This window comes from Bubalus kerabau, chromosome 8, assembly GCF_029407905.1.
Source record: "Bubalus kerabau isolate K-KA32 ecotype Philippines breed swamp buffalo chromosome 8, PCC_UOA_SB_1v2, whole genome shotgun sequence".
NCBI classification, from domain to species: domain Eukaryota; kingdom Metazoa; phylum Chordata; class Mammalia; order Artiodactyla; family Bovidae; genus Bubalus; species Bubalus kerabau.
In genome coordinates this window covers 14,054,447-14,069,733 of record NC_073631.1, presented here as the reverse complement: position 1 = coordinate 14,069,733, position 15,287 = coordinate 14,054,447, and the positions used below count along the sequence as shown (strand labels likewise).

Below are 15,287 nucleotides of genomic sequence, written 5' to 3'. Positions count from 1 at the left end.
CCATGGGGTTCTCCAGGCAAGAATACTGGAGTGGGTTGCCATTCCCTTTGCTAGGGGATCTTCCCAATCCAGGGATTGAACCTGGGTCCACATTGCAGGCAGATTCTTTACCATTTGAGCCACGAGGGAAAGCCCCTACAATAGCATATTGTGTGTCTTAAAAACAGTAAAGTGAAGTACAAAACAGTACATATTTTATGATTCTGTTTGCGTGAGATTTAGAACACGGAAATCCAATCTATACTGATCAGAAGAGTTATTGTTCCTGGCCTACGGTTGGAAGGATGGACTGGGAAAGGGTATAATAGAATGTTCTGGGGTGATGGAAATGTTCTAATTCCAGATTGGAGTGATGATTACAAAGGTATATATAATTGTCAAAATTGATCCAACTATACACTTAGACATATTATGAGCCCATGAAATGTAAATTAGACCTCTACTGAAATATGAATATGTGTGAAAGTGTCAGTCTCTCAGTCATGTCTAACTCTTTGCGACCCCATGGACTGAAGCCTGCCAGGCTCCTTTGTCCATGGAATTCTCCAGGCAAGAATAGAGTGGGTTGATATTCCCTTCTCCAAGGGATCTTCCCTACCCAGGGATTGAACCTAGGTCTCCTCACTGCAGGGGGATTCTTTACCATCTGGGCCGCCAGGGAAGCCCATATCTATGTATAAAGGTAAATAGATACACATATGCTTACATTTCTAATTTAAAGGATCTAATGTAATAAGCTCCGCTTCCTTGGGCCCTAGGAGTTTCACACTTTCTACCCGGCAAAGACATAGACTTTGTGCTTTCAAGGTGTGGATTCAGGCCTCTGCGTGATGCTGCACGTTGGAACCTTGTGCAATCACACCCAGGTCACTTCCCTCAAGCCTGTTGACTTCCCATCTCTGACACAATGCTTCATCTGGGTCATCCCCGCAGAGCCACGGGAGAAAGTTTGGGGCCAGGTTCAGCTTGGCGGGGAATTCCTCTCCCCCGCACACACTTTCCAGCGCAGGGAGGCGGCCGGGTCACAGAGCTCACGGGGCATGAATCAGCCTCCCCTCCAGGCTCCACGAAGGCGCGCTCCGCCCTGTCCCGTCTCTGAGGGCCGCTAACCCTACAAAAGCAGCGGCACCCACCGCGCTGGGATCCAGACCGCCTGGAGGTTGGACGCTGTGCACCCTCCTCCCCTCCTCTCGCCGGCAACGTCTGAATCCGGACACCATGGACTCGGTTCGCCCCCTCTGGCTGATGCTTCTGTCGCTGCTTCTCGTGGGAACTGCGCTGGGTGATGCCCCGCAGGCGCCGCCAGGTACCCCACCAACCCGCGCCCAGGGGACCCGTTTTCGCCCTGGCCAAGCGGCAGGGGTTCCGCGGACCCCTGCACCCGCTCTCTGAGCCCTCCTTCCCCCTAATTCCTGTCGTGCACCGCAAGTTTGCACTTTCTGTCTCTGTAAGGCTCTTCTGCTAGGCTGGGAAGCTGCTGGGACAAACCTCCCCACCCCCACTACCCCGGGAAGCCTCTCCCTCCACGGAGATGTGGCTGACCTCCTACCCCTCCGTAGGAAATAACGCGGAGATCTGCCTCCTGCCCCTGGACGACGGGCCCTGCCGGGCGCGGATCCCCAGTTACTACTACGACAGGTACACGCAGAGCTGCCGCGAGTTCATGTACGGAGGCTGCGAGGGCAATGCCAACAATTTTGAAACTTTGGAGGCCTGCAACGAAGCGTGCTGGAAGATTGAGAGTAAGTGCTCTCTCCCACTCCCAGAACTCCAGTACTGCGGCAGAGAAGGGCTAAGTGGGAAATGAGCTTATTTTTCATATCCCATTTTCTATAGTAAGTTTCATCCTTGATTTTCTCGGATACTAAGTTAGGCTTATTGCTTTTCAGTTGACTAAAAGTGATCATGAAACTTCCAGCGACAAACATTTCCTCTCCCTTAACTGGCATTTATCATAATTCAGTGTGTGTGCAGACTCCGGAAAGATTTCACCTAAGGCATAAGGATGCAAGAGTGTCATGTATTAGGTGCAACATAAGTGCCTGTCTGTATTTATCATTAGTTCTAAACTTATGGTTTTTATGCCTCCTTGAGAGGGCATTTTTCTCTTGTCTACTGTGTAGAAATCTGAAATACTTCCAGTGGATTTTGTTATTAACGTCTGAATTTAGCTAATTATAACCTTACTTTTGTCCCTTGATACCCAAAGAGATCTTGGGTTAGTATAGAGATATAAAAAATATAGAGATTCACAATGCTGTTTGCAATTTTATTTTAATTATGTTTATTGTCTCTGTGAAGGCCTATAATAGAACATGGGGCTCAGATGTTAAAGGAACTGAGCCAGGGAAAAATGTGTATTCCTATGATTAAGTTTAATTAATTTCATACATAGAAACAATCAGAACACTCTGAGAGAATAATCTTTCCAGTAAGCATGAAAAATTTATCATAGCTGAATCAGGTCTGGAGACACTGTTAAAAAAAGCAGAAGCTGAATAGAGTTGTCTCTCAGTGTCTGCGGTGACTGGTTCCAAGACCCCAACTCTCCGATGCCAAAATCCACAGTATTTGCATATAACCTGTGCACATTCTCCCTTATACTTTAAATCATCTCTAGATTCCCTACCGGCATAGGACAAATTCAAGCTTTGTTTTTTTTTTTTTTAAATGAACTTTCAGGAATTATTTTTTCCTGAATATTTTCTCTCTGGGTTGGTTGAATCTGCAGAATGCTGGACCCAAGGATACAAAATCTTGTTGTAGCTGGACTAATGGACAATCTTTTGGGCGTTTACTAGCTCAGCACTAAATACCATGCCTCCCACCCCACCGCCACTCTACTCCTGGCCACCGCCAGTGGCTTCTGGAAATACAGTTAAGTTTTACAGGAAGAGTAAGAAGGCTAATTTTTGACTAACATTGTTTTATGCCCTCATTTTCCTAGAAGTTCCCAAAATTTGCCGGTTAAAAGTGAATAAGGAGCAGTGTGGGGAGCTCAGAGAACAGTATTTCTTCAATCTAAGTTCTATGACATGTGAAAAGTTCATATCTGGCGGGTGTCACAACAATGAGAACCGGTTCCCGGATGAAGCTACGTGTATGGACTTCTGTGCGCCAAAGAGAGGTAAATACTCTCTTTGTGGTGTCTGTACTTCATTTCTTTATTTAGACTTTAGGGTGAAAACATTAATAATTTGATATGAAATTAAGCTGGTTTACATTCTGATGATTTCACGTATAATATGATACCAGTCTGCACACTACTGCCTTATGAGGGAGTATTTTTACATGTGAGAGTGCGAGCTAGAAGGTTAATAACTTGCCAAGTTCTCAGGGCTGGAAAGTGACGAAGCTATGATTCAAGCTCTTACTTCCTCTTTGGCATTGTTTCTTTAGAACTATTTCTCATCTATTTAACTTGCACATAAAAAAACTACAGTGTTCATTAATGAATCACATGCATGAAATCAGGTATGTATATGAGATAGTGTGATAGACTTAAGCTGGTGAAACCTGAAGATTTCTAAACTTTTTCTTCAGATTTCTGTGTTCTTTAGTAATTACAGATTGTAACACAAATTGATCTCTCCTCCCCGTGTTTTACCCACATACCCCATGCGATCCCTAAAATGATGGGTTACTTGAGTAGTGGGTAATGTTTGTAGAGACAGTCCAGGCGTTTTCCTTAGGCACAGCAGAGACATGTACACATAGATAAGTTCAACAAACAAGGAAAATTTGCTATGGCAGTCTGTGATAAAGCTCTGTAGCTATACCGTGTTGAGTATGCAAAATCTTGAATTAATGAGGAGTTGCTTGTTGCTGGTGTTCTCTTAAATTGTTTATGTAAATGTAAGTGTTCCAGTGGCTACCTGGGAATTAGATATATGTATTCTTCCTTAATAATGGAAGGAGAGCTGATAGAAACATTTAAAATAAAACTACCAACACAAGAGAGTGTGCCAAAGCATGTCACATATTTTCTCTTGAAACATAGTTCATTTTTACCTGACCATATATGATTTTGGGGTTTATTTCTTTACACATTCAAATGCTACAAGATATAGCTTGAAATTCTGTCTACTCCATAAGAATTTATAATTAACAAACTATGTGTTTGAAATTTAAGGCACACTTTTTAAATGGCTTAGTATAATATTTTGGATTCAGAAAGAAGCTTCTATGGGATTAGATGTTCTTCAGTTACTTCAGTAATCAGTACAGCTTATTATTTCCAGTATTACTGCATTTCTAATTTTCTTTTCTTTTCCATTAAGCTCCAGTATTTTGCTACAGCCCAAAAGATGAGGGGCTGTGTTCTGCTAATGTCACTCGCTATTATTTTAACCCAAGACACAAAGCCTGTGAGGCCTTCACCTATACTGGGTGTGGAGGGAATGACAATAATTTTGTCAACTTGAAGGACTGCAAACGCACTTGTGTAAAAGGTAATGTTTTGGTTTTTTTTCTTATTCAGTTTTTAAACTAACTTTATACATAATTCATAAACAAAATTATTTTATGTACCCATTTTACTAATAGCATATTGCCACTTCGACATACATAGCACTTCAGTACTGATCCGTTTTGTCTAAATGCTTACACAGGCCAACTACAGTGGGCAGTAGCTGTATTTTACAGGTAGAATGTTATTAACTTAGTGGATAGTGAGTAAAACTGACTTTATACTCATTAAAAGTAAGACAAGGTGGGTTTGTAAGCATGTCGGAAATGGTGATTTATAATGAGTCTACAGACTGGGGACATATGATGTTTATTTTTATTTCGTTGATCTTAGCCTTGAAGAAGGAAAAGAACAAGAAGATGCCAAGACTTCTCTTAGCCAATAGAAGACTGAAAATTAAGAAGAAGCAGTTTTAACCAGCTTTTTTTGTTTGTTTTTCTGTATGTCATCTTGTGAATGTCCTTATGGTTATATCCGAAGGACAACATGGTAACACAGGCAAGCGAATCATTAGTGATTTATTCACCAGTTCTTACCTGTTACATTTTTTATATGTGTATTTTTTAATACATAAGTAGCTGCTATTCAAATGTGAATCTATTGTTTTTAATATGCTATTCAACTATTTTTTTATGAGGTTAAATTCTTGCTGTGTTAAGATATAAAAGCAAATATGACTCACTCTGTTCTTGGGGTTGCTCTCCCTGATTTCAGAAGATGATTTAACTGAAAAACATAAGACAATATAATCATATTTTTTAACATATAGGATTATAAAAAGGACCAGCAAATATATTTAATTTTGCATTTTAAAATTAGATTATATTTTAGGCCCAAGGAGACAAATTTGAAGATGTACCAATACTTCAAAAAATGTTAAAATGCTATTAGGTAGGTCCTGCTAACTTACTTCCATTTCTGTTGTGTCATTTAAAAGATAATAAAGTAATGTTTTTGACTGAATTAAAAAGCTAGTACATTAATTGTATCAGAAATGGTCTCCTCAGAGGGGGAAAATTCTCTCTGTTCATCTATCCATCCATCCCCACTCAGCATATGTTGTTAAAATTTTTGTACCGTATTTATATCAGAGACAATTCATACATTTAATAATTTAAACTCCACTAATATTTCTGATAAATATGATCATTTCATTTAAACAGTTTTTTCTTTCTCTGTAACAACAAGATTTTTTTAAGAATTCCTACTTTTTCTTGGCAAGAGTAATATTTAAAAGTATGCCCCTGATCTGGCAAAAGTATAAGTACATTTGTGCTTTTCTTGAACCATCCTTCTTTTAAAAATCTATCCCAAAGGTATGACAACAAAAACAAAAAATGAAAATGCTATATGCTGTGGTTGATGTATTATTTGGAATAACACCAAAAACGGGAAACAAATGAGACACTTATCATTAGGAGGTTGGTTGAAGAAATTATGGGTGAAAAGTGAGCAAGTTCTTTATATGTGAATATCATCTGATCCTCAGAATACATTTTAAAAAACAGGGTCTAGAACAATGTGACTAAATACACATACACAAATAATAGAAGATACAAAGATATTATATTAAAAATGGTTACCTATAAGATGAAGGAAGATGTGAATGTACTTTACTATATAGTTTTGATCTTGGACCATGTAAATTTTTGTGTCATTTAAAACCAAAATTAAATTTAAAAAATAAAAAGCATTTTTCTAAAATTGGAAACCAACCTAAACAATTGAACCTAAATAAATATTAAATGATGGCATAATTGTGAAAAGGGTATATGATTATTTCCAGTGACTTTCAAAACTAGTAATTTGACTACGTATCTTTTGGAAAATATAATCCAAGAGTCAAATAAATTCTGAAAATGCATTTTGTAGTGTTATTTTGAACCTATTATATATAGAATATTATATATTCTATAAAAATGTGTCTCCCACCCTTTCATCGCAAGGTCTTTGGATCAATGACAATCCAGCATTAGTAGGTACAGCTACTGTCCAGATTATAATCACTAAAAGAAACCAGAGGTCTTGAGAATAATCGCTGAGTGTAGGTCTGGGACAAGAAATCTGAAAGATGAACCTGGGCCATTTCATTAAATAAAGTAAGGAAAATATAAAGCCTAATGAGTCCTATCACAGGAACAGGAGAGTACCATTAGGGAATGAGGCAAAATGAGCATCAGAACAAATATTGACCACAATATAAGTAAGTATATAAATATGAATATAACATGAGTTAATCATCACACACACACACACACACGCACCTCCTTGGTGACTCTTGAGGGTTGCTAGAGCACTATCTCATTACTTTAAACACTAATGAATTAAGAGAAATAATAAAGGACTTATTCTTTTTTATTTAGTCTTAAAAACTAAATAGTGTATGAGAGAAAGTTACTCACAGAGGAATCCCACCTAATACAGGCAATAAAATGTTAGAAGATACCCCTAGTGAAAGTGTGCATCTATTTGGCAAAACCAACACAATATTGTAAAGTTTAAAAATAAAATAAAATTAAAACAAAACAAAAAAAGAAAGTGTGCATCTAGATAATGATTATCCATGCGTGCTGAAACCAGGGCATGAAAGATTGATGGAGAACAGTTTCATGGAGCAATGAGACTAATGGATAATTTTAACCTTACTAAAAGTGTGCCAACACACATTATTCACTTCTGGATATGAGGTAACAAGAAATGGACATCCCATCCAATGAAGTGATCTTGCAGACAGAAAGAGAGAAAAATTAAGCCTAAAGTTAAGCCAGTCTCTAGATCTCCTTACCTATCGTAGTACTGCCAGATTGTAAGGCACGCCTGGGGATAAAGGAGCAAGTTCTAAGAGACCAGGGAAAGTTAAGCAGCCAAATCCATAATACTGGACACTCCACAAGACAAACATCTTAGCTTCTCCAACAAACCAAAGACATTTTTAAGAGGGGGAAAAAGAGGAGGAGGCTTTTATAGAGTATGAGATGTAACAACAACAAAAAACATGTCATTAAAAGTTTTCAGTTGAGTAAGGCCTATATTTAGGACTTTACTGGTGGTTTCTGAGAATGATTACAGCAGAAGGATCTTGTCTGTGTTCTGGGATTGTTGAGTGAGTGATACAGAGTCTTTGTGGGGGACTTGGGGAGTTCCAAGAACTACAGGGAAAACTTGATTTGCTATTCGTCGCCTTTAACCCAGGTTCATGGACGTGACTTAGCTTACAGCTGCAGTTTTCTATTCAGCAAGGGTCAAAAGTGGACTTTTATACAACTGTTCTAATACTCCAAACCTCTGCAATTTTAATTCAATGAAGTAATAAATAAAGCTGTTGTAGGACATTCTGCTGCTGCTGCTGCTAAGTCGATTCAGTCGTGTCCGACTCTGTGCGACCCCATAGACAGCAGCCCACCAGGCTCCCCTGTCCCTGGGATTCTCCAGACAAGAACACTGGAGTAGGTTGCCATTTCCTACTCCAATGCATGAAAGTGAAAAGTGAAAGTGAAATCGCTCAGTCGTGTCCGACTCTTCGTGACCCCATGGACTGCAGCTTACCAGGCTCCTCCATCCATGGGATTTTCCAGGCAAGAGTACTGGAGTGCGGTCATGTCGCCTTCTCCGTTCTGCAGTTGAAGGGAAATTCCTTCTTGCCATAATCAGCCTGAAGACAAGTCACTACTGTGGTTTCACCAGACAGACTGATTAAAAGAAATGTCCCAGTCTGTGACATGAAAAAGGAATGGGCTAGCTTTTAATATGAATGTGAATTCACTTACTGAAAAAAGTTATTATGGACTACCACCCGTGTATACATATTGTACATGTTCACTCATAGAAACTGTACCTGGAGCCTTTCAGAGGATTCTTGAATCATAGTACCTCCAAAGTGTTAGTCAGTCCGTTGTGTCCAACTCTTTGTGACCCCATGGACTGTAGCCCCCCAGGCTCCTCTGTCCACGGATTCTCAAGGCAAGACTACTGGAGTGGGTAGCCATTCCCTTTTCCAGGAGATCTTTCCAACCCAGGGATTGAAGCTGGGTCTCCTGCATTTTAGGCAGAATCTTTACCTACAATCTGAGGCACCAGGGAAGTCCTAGTATCTCCAAGTGTACATGCTATTTCTGCCAAAAGTCTTGTAGCCATTTAGGCAATGATGTTTATCAGTGAGGGACTGTCCTTTGGCATGGCCTTCCTTATATTGTAACAACGCTTGTAGAAGCTTGTCTTTACAAGTGTCGTGTTTCTAAAAGAAAAATATTGGTTTTGGATAAAAATACAAAAAAAATAGAAAAGTGCAAATTGCAAACTTTAAATATTCATTGCCTATATATTGTTATAAATTTAGAGATGGAGGCAAGCAAATGCAGAAATCAAAATCATCTAAAGTTATTTCTTCTCCCTTCACTCACATATTCAATTGGCTGCCAAGCAAATATACTCAATCCTGTTCTGTGTTGTGTGTGCTCAACCGAGTCTGACTCTTTGCAGTTCCGTGGACTGTAGCCTGCCAGGCTCCTCTGTCCATGGGATTCTCCAGGCAAGAATATTGGAGTGGGTTGCCATTCCCTTCTCCAGGGGATCCTCCCAACCCAGGGATTGAACCCATGTCTCCTGTGTCTCCTGCATTGGCAGGTGGAGTTTTTACTACTAGTTCCACCAGGGAAAGAAAGAAAGTGAAGTTGCTCAGTCGTGTCCAACTCTTTGCGACCCCATGGACTGTAGCCCACCGGGCTCCTCTGTCCATGGGATTTTCCAGGCAATAGTACTGGAGTGGATTGCCATTTCCTTCTCCAGGGAATCTTCCCAACCCAGGGATTGAACCCGGGTCTCGTTGCACTGTAGACAGATGCTTTACTGTCTGAGCCACCAGGGAAGCACATGCCTATTTTAAGCCTCCTTATTCCAGGAAAATTAAAACATTTTCCCAAGTTTCCGCCCTGCCTATGTCTGCTCCATATCCAAACATTCACACTGATGCCCCAGAAATATTTATAAAAAAATCTTATCAGTTTACTCTTCTGCTTAAAACTGTTCACGTTACTGTCCAAGTACCTGTGTGTCATTTAAGACTTCTTACAAGTAGACCATAGTATTCTCTTCCAGATTGATCTACCCCATTCCACCACCATCTGTAACCTACAATTCAGCTGCACTAGATTATGTTCAGTTTCCAAAACACGTCATACTGCCTTATTTTTGTATAACATGGTTATCAAATTTTGTGCATTAGAACCATCTGGGCAGCCAGGCCCTTACACAGACTTCTAAGCCCCATGTCCAAGTGTTTTGATTTAGTGGTTTGAGTTCAGACTCAAAAGATGTACATTAAAAACACTGACTCCAAATGATTAGGATGAATACTTAAATCACTCATTGAGGAACACTTGGCGAGTTGAATTTTCTTGTTGACGCAGAATTCCTTGACCCACCTTAAGCAAGTTTAACCATTTGTCCCTTGGGCTTTGCTATACCTGATACAACTCCTAGACACACTAATACAGTATTTATTTTCCCGGGAGTTTCATTGTTAGAGTGTTTGGCTTTTTCAAGCAAAATTAAGAGGATTTTCTTTCATTTTAAAATATATTATTATACCCACTGTATACTATATAGAAAATAAAAGAAATATAAGGCTATATAAACAATCTAGTATTTCACCATCAAGTGATTAACAACAATGCTTGTCTTCTTGAGGTGGAAATAACTTAGTCAAGAGGTATGAGCATTTTTATGTTCTCAGTATATACTAACAAATTACATTACAAAGTTAAATCAATTTATCCCCACCTAAGAAGCCAGAGGAACGAGAGATCAAACTGCCAACATCTGCTGGATCATGGAAAAAGCAAGAGCGTTCCAGAAAAACATCTATTTCTGCTTTATTGACTATGCCAAAGCCTTTGACTGTGTGGATCACAATAAACTGTGGAAAATTCTGAAAGAGATGGGAATACCATACCACCTGATCTGCCTTTTGAGAAATCTATATGCAGGTCAGGAAGCAACAGTTAGAACTGGACATGGAACAACAGACTGGTTCCAAATAGGAAAAGGAGTACATCAAGGTGTATATTGTCACCCTGCTTATTTAACTTATATGCAGAGTACATCATGAGAAATGCTGGGCTGGAAGAAACACAAGCTGGAATCAAGATTGCAGGGAGAAATATCAATAATCTCAGATATGCAGATGACACCACCCTTACGGCAGAAAGTGAAGAGGAACTCAAAAGCCTCTTGATGAAAGTGAAAGTGGAGAGTGAAAAAGTTGGCTTAAAGCTCAACATTCAGAAAACGAAGATCATGGCATCTGGTCCCACCACTTCATGGGAAATAGATGGGGAAACAGTGGAAACAGTGTCAGACTTTATTTTTGGGGGCTCGAAAATCACTGCAGATGGTGACTGCAGCCATGAAATTAAAAGACGCTTACTCCTTGGAAGGAAAGTTATGTCCAACCTAGATAGTATATTCAAAAGCAGAGACTTTACTTTGCCAACAAAGGTCCATCTAGTCAAGGCTATGGTTTTTCCTGTGGTCATGTATGGATGTGAGAGTTGGACTGTGAAGAAGGCTGAGTGCCAAAGAATTGATGCTTTTGAACTGTGGTGTTGGAGAAGACTCTTGAGAGTCCCATGGACTACAAGGAGATCCAACCAGTCCATTCTGAAGGAGATCAGCTCTGGGATTTCTTTAGAAGGACTGATGCTAAAGCTGAAACTCCAGTACTTTGGCCACCTCCTGGGAAGAGTTGACTCATTGGAAAAGACTCTGATGCTGGGAGGGAATTCGGGCAAGAGGAGAAGGGGACAACAGAGGATGAGATGGCTGGATGGCATCACTGACTCGATGGATGTGAGTCTGGGTGAACTCTGGGAGTTGGTGATGGACAGGGAGGCCTGGCGTGCTGCGATTCATGGGGTCACAAAGAGTCGGACACGACTGAGTGACTGAACTGAACTGAACTGAAGAATCTAAGAATGCATGCAAATGCCCAACAAATGGGTTTAAAATAAACAGAAAAATCACTTAGTTATAATTAAGTGGTAACTAATCATTATTGGATTATTAGGTATCTAATAACAGACTTGGAGAAGGCAATGGCACCCCACTCCAGTACTCTTGCCTTGAAAATCCCAGGGATGGAGGAGCCTGGTAGGCTGCAGTCCAGGGGTCGCTAAGAGTCAGGCACGACTGAGCGACTTCACTTTCACTTTTCACTTTCATGCATTGGAGAAGGAAATGGCAACCCACTCCAGTGTTCTTGCCTGGAGAATCCCAGGGACAGGGGAGCCTGGTGGGCTGCTGTCTATGGGGTCGCACAGAGTCGGACACGACTGAAGTGACTTAGCAGCAGCAGTAGCAATAACAGACTATTTTGGTCATAGCCAGTATTTAGGTCATCTGATGCTAACAGTTGACTCACTGGAAAAGTCCCTGATGCTGGGAAAGACTGAGGGCAGTAGGAGAAGAAGGTATCAGAGAGTGAGATGGCTGGATGGCATCACTGATGCAATGGACATGAACTTGGGCAAACTCTGGGAGATGGTGAGGGACAGGGAGGCCTCGCATGCTGCAGTCCATGGGGTCACAAAGAGTAGGACATGACTGAGCGACTGAACAACAACAACAACAACAACAACAGATTATTAGACTAGCTTCCTTGCTGGCTCTGAAGGTAAATAATCTACCTGAAATGAAGGAGACCCAGGTTCAATCCCTGGGTCAGGAAGATCCCCTGAAGAAGGGAATGGCTACCCACTCCAGTGTTCTTGTCGAAAGAAGCCCATGGACAGAGAAGCCTGGCAGGCTAGAGTTCATGGCATCACAAAAAGTCAGACACAGTTGAATGACTAACACATTTAATCATTATTTTAGTTGGTATTTCCAGGATTATTACTAAATATTGCATTTAAAATTATTTATTTCCTCTCATTAAAGGTTACATTTTCCTTTAAACTTAGCTTATAATGTTAACATAAAAATAGTGCTAATATTTTTATAATTTAAATTTTAATCATGAATTGCTTCAAACATATAAAAAACTACAGAAAACAGTATAACTGACCCAATTTAAAAAACATGATAGGAGTTTGCCAAATTTGTTTCAGTTGCTTTTTCTGTTTTCAGAAATGAAATGTTGCAAACAGAGCTTAAGACTCAAATGTTCCTCTGTCATCCTGTCTCTGCCTCACTCTCCTGAAAAGTAACTGATCTCCTAATATTGGAGTATGTGCATATTTTAACGCTTGTGTTATAAATATATTCACCCAGAGCAATATGAAGTACTGCTGTACGTGTCTTAAAATTATGTATATGGTGTCACATGCTGTGTATCCATTGCCATCGTGCATTGCTACCACTAGGCTGTGAAAGTGAAAGTGTCAGTCACTCAGTCGTGTCCAGCTCTTTGCAACCCCATGCACTGTAGACCACCAGGCTTCTCTGTCCATGGAATTCTCCAGGCAAGAAGACTGGAGTGGGTTGCCATTTCCTCCTCCAGGGGATATTCTTGACCTGGGGATTGAACCTGGGTCTCCTGCACTGCAGGCAGATTCTTACTGTCTGAGCCACTAGGGAAGCCCATCATGTTTTAGGTATAGTCTATAAACCCACATGGTTTCGTGTAGAACTGCTTCATTTATTTTGACTTCATAATGTTATCCCAGTATATAAACATAGTATAGTTTATTCATCCATTTCTCTATTGGCGGATATTTCCAAATTTTTGCTTTTATAAACAATGTAATAACAAATGTTTATATGTGTACATCTCATTGTACACATATTTGGACCTGGAAATGGGGTTGCTAGTTAAAGACATGTTGATATTAATACCATTAAGCAGCAATGTATACAAATTTCTATTTCTTCAAGTTTTTGACAACACTGAGCAATGTCAAAATCTTTAATTTGTTGCCATTCATATAACTGATAAATTGTACCTCACTGTTGTTTAATTTTATTAATGATGATGTTGAAAATCAGTTTTCACTATTTTGTTGACCATTGTCATTTCCTCTTCTATAAGTAGTCTACTTGTATTTCTTCCACTTTTCCATTTGACTCTGTATTATTTGTATATTTTTATGTATTCTGGGTAAGAATCCTTTGCTAGTTACATGATTTACATATATTTTCTTCCAATTTGAGGAAGATGTTATTTTGATTTTCCTCTGCAAGTTGAATTGTGATGCCATATTATTTCATGATGTCATTAAGCAGGGTTCATTTAGCATTTTCTCAACTCCTAAATTGATTATGTGACATCCTTACAAGTAAAATGATATTTGTGCCAAAGCCCAGTAGATATTTCCTCAAAATGCAGTAACATTTTGAACAAAGCAATAAGAAAAGTTCTATGTGCTCCACCCATGGGATTTTCCAGGCAAGACTACTGGAGTGGGTTGCCATTGCCTTCTCCGAATAATTAATATAGAGAATATAAAAAGAAGCAATATTGGAAAAATGACTGGTTAAGAGTTTCTCCTAACTAAAAACATATGACTATATAGTCAAGAATCTCTACATACTCCAAACAGGATAAATTCAAAGATAAAGACCACTGGCCATATCTCAGCCAAACTTCTGAAAATTAAACTCAAATTCATTTTCCTAGAAAAAACAGAGATAATATCCCCAAATGAGCATCAAAAAAACTGGTGACTGATATTTCAACAGAAACCATGAAAGTCAGAAAACGACAAACTAACATTTTAAAGTGCTAAGCAAACAAACCCTGCAAACCAGTAATTGTATAACCAGCAAAAATATCCTTAAAAACAGAAGGATAAATGAAGATGTTTACATATAAACAAGATCCAAGAGAACTTGTCAGCAGATTTGTACTACAGAAACATTAACGGGAATTCTGAAAAAAATGATCCCAGATGGAAGCATGAAAGTGCAAAATGAAATAAATGAGAGCACTAGCAAATATGTGTGAAAAACTATGAATGAATATTTTGTTTAAAAGTATTGACTATTATATCTTATGCACTTAAAACATACAGGTTTTAGATACATGGAATTATTAGCACCAAAGGTAGGAGGGTTGTTTAATGGAATTAAACCCTTTCCAGGTTTTTGTATACTTTGGGGAATATTACAATTTACTAGCTAGAATAAATATAGTAATCTAAGAGAAAGAATAAAAATATATAGAGAGCTAAAGAGGAAAAGATAAGACTAATAGGAAAAATGGAATATTTAATCCAAAGGAAATCAAGAAAAAAAAGAAATAAAGAAACAAAAGATGGGACAGTTAGAAAACAATGGCAAGATAGTTGACTTAAACCCAACTATCTAAGTAATATTATTAAATATAAATTGGCTAAACATTCCAATTAAAGGAAGAAATGGTCATATTGAATTAAAAAACAAAATTCAAGATTCAACTCAATACTGTTTATAAAAGACATGCTTTATATACACATCATAAACATCTGAAATATCAGAAAATAAAAATAGAAAGGCATACCAAATAAATACTAACTATAATAAAATACTTTATTAATCTCAGACAAAGACTTTGAGGCAAGGAGAAGTCAAAACAAAAAGGGACTTTCACAGGAATAAAAGGGTCAATTTAATCAATCATTTCAGTTCAGTCCCTCAGTCATGTCCGACTCTGTGACCCCATGAATCACAGCACACCAGGCCTCCCTGTCCATCACCAACTCCCAGAGTTCACTCAGACTCACGTCCATCGAGTCAGTGATGCCATCCAGCCATCTCACCCTCTGTCATCCCCTTCTCATGCCCCCAGTCCCTCCCAGCATCAGAGTCTTTTCCAATGAGTCAACTCTTCCCATGAGGTGGGCAAAGT

The 15,287-nt window shown here is 39.2% G+C and overlaps 2 protein-coding genes across 3 annotated transcripts in view; one reads left to right on the top strand and one right to left on the bottom strand.

The window, feature by feature from the left end:
• GNGT1 (G protein subunit gamma transducin 1) overlaps positions 1–15,287 on the bottom strand; it is a 446,502-nt gene that overhangs the window by 25,988 nt on the left and 405,227 nt on the right. The gene's annotated exons all lie outside the window — the stretch shown is intronic.
• Positions 927–7,141, top strand: TFPI2 (tissue factor pathway inhibitor 2). Its single transcript, XM_055589733.1, has 5 exons — positions 927–1,306; positions 1,560–1,742; positions 2,948–3,127; positions 4,281–4,451; positions 4,802–7,141. The coding sequence occupies exons 1-5, from the start codon at positions 1,219–1,221 to the stop codon at positions 4,882–4,884; spliced, it is 705 nt and encodes a 234-aa protein (XP_055445708.1). The 5' UTR covers positions 927–1,218; the 3' UTR covers positions 4,885–7,141.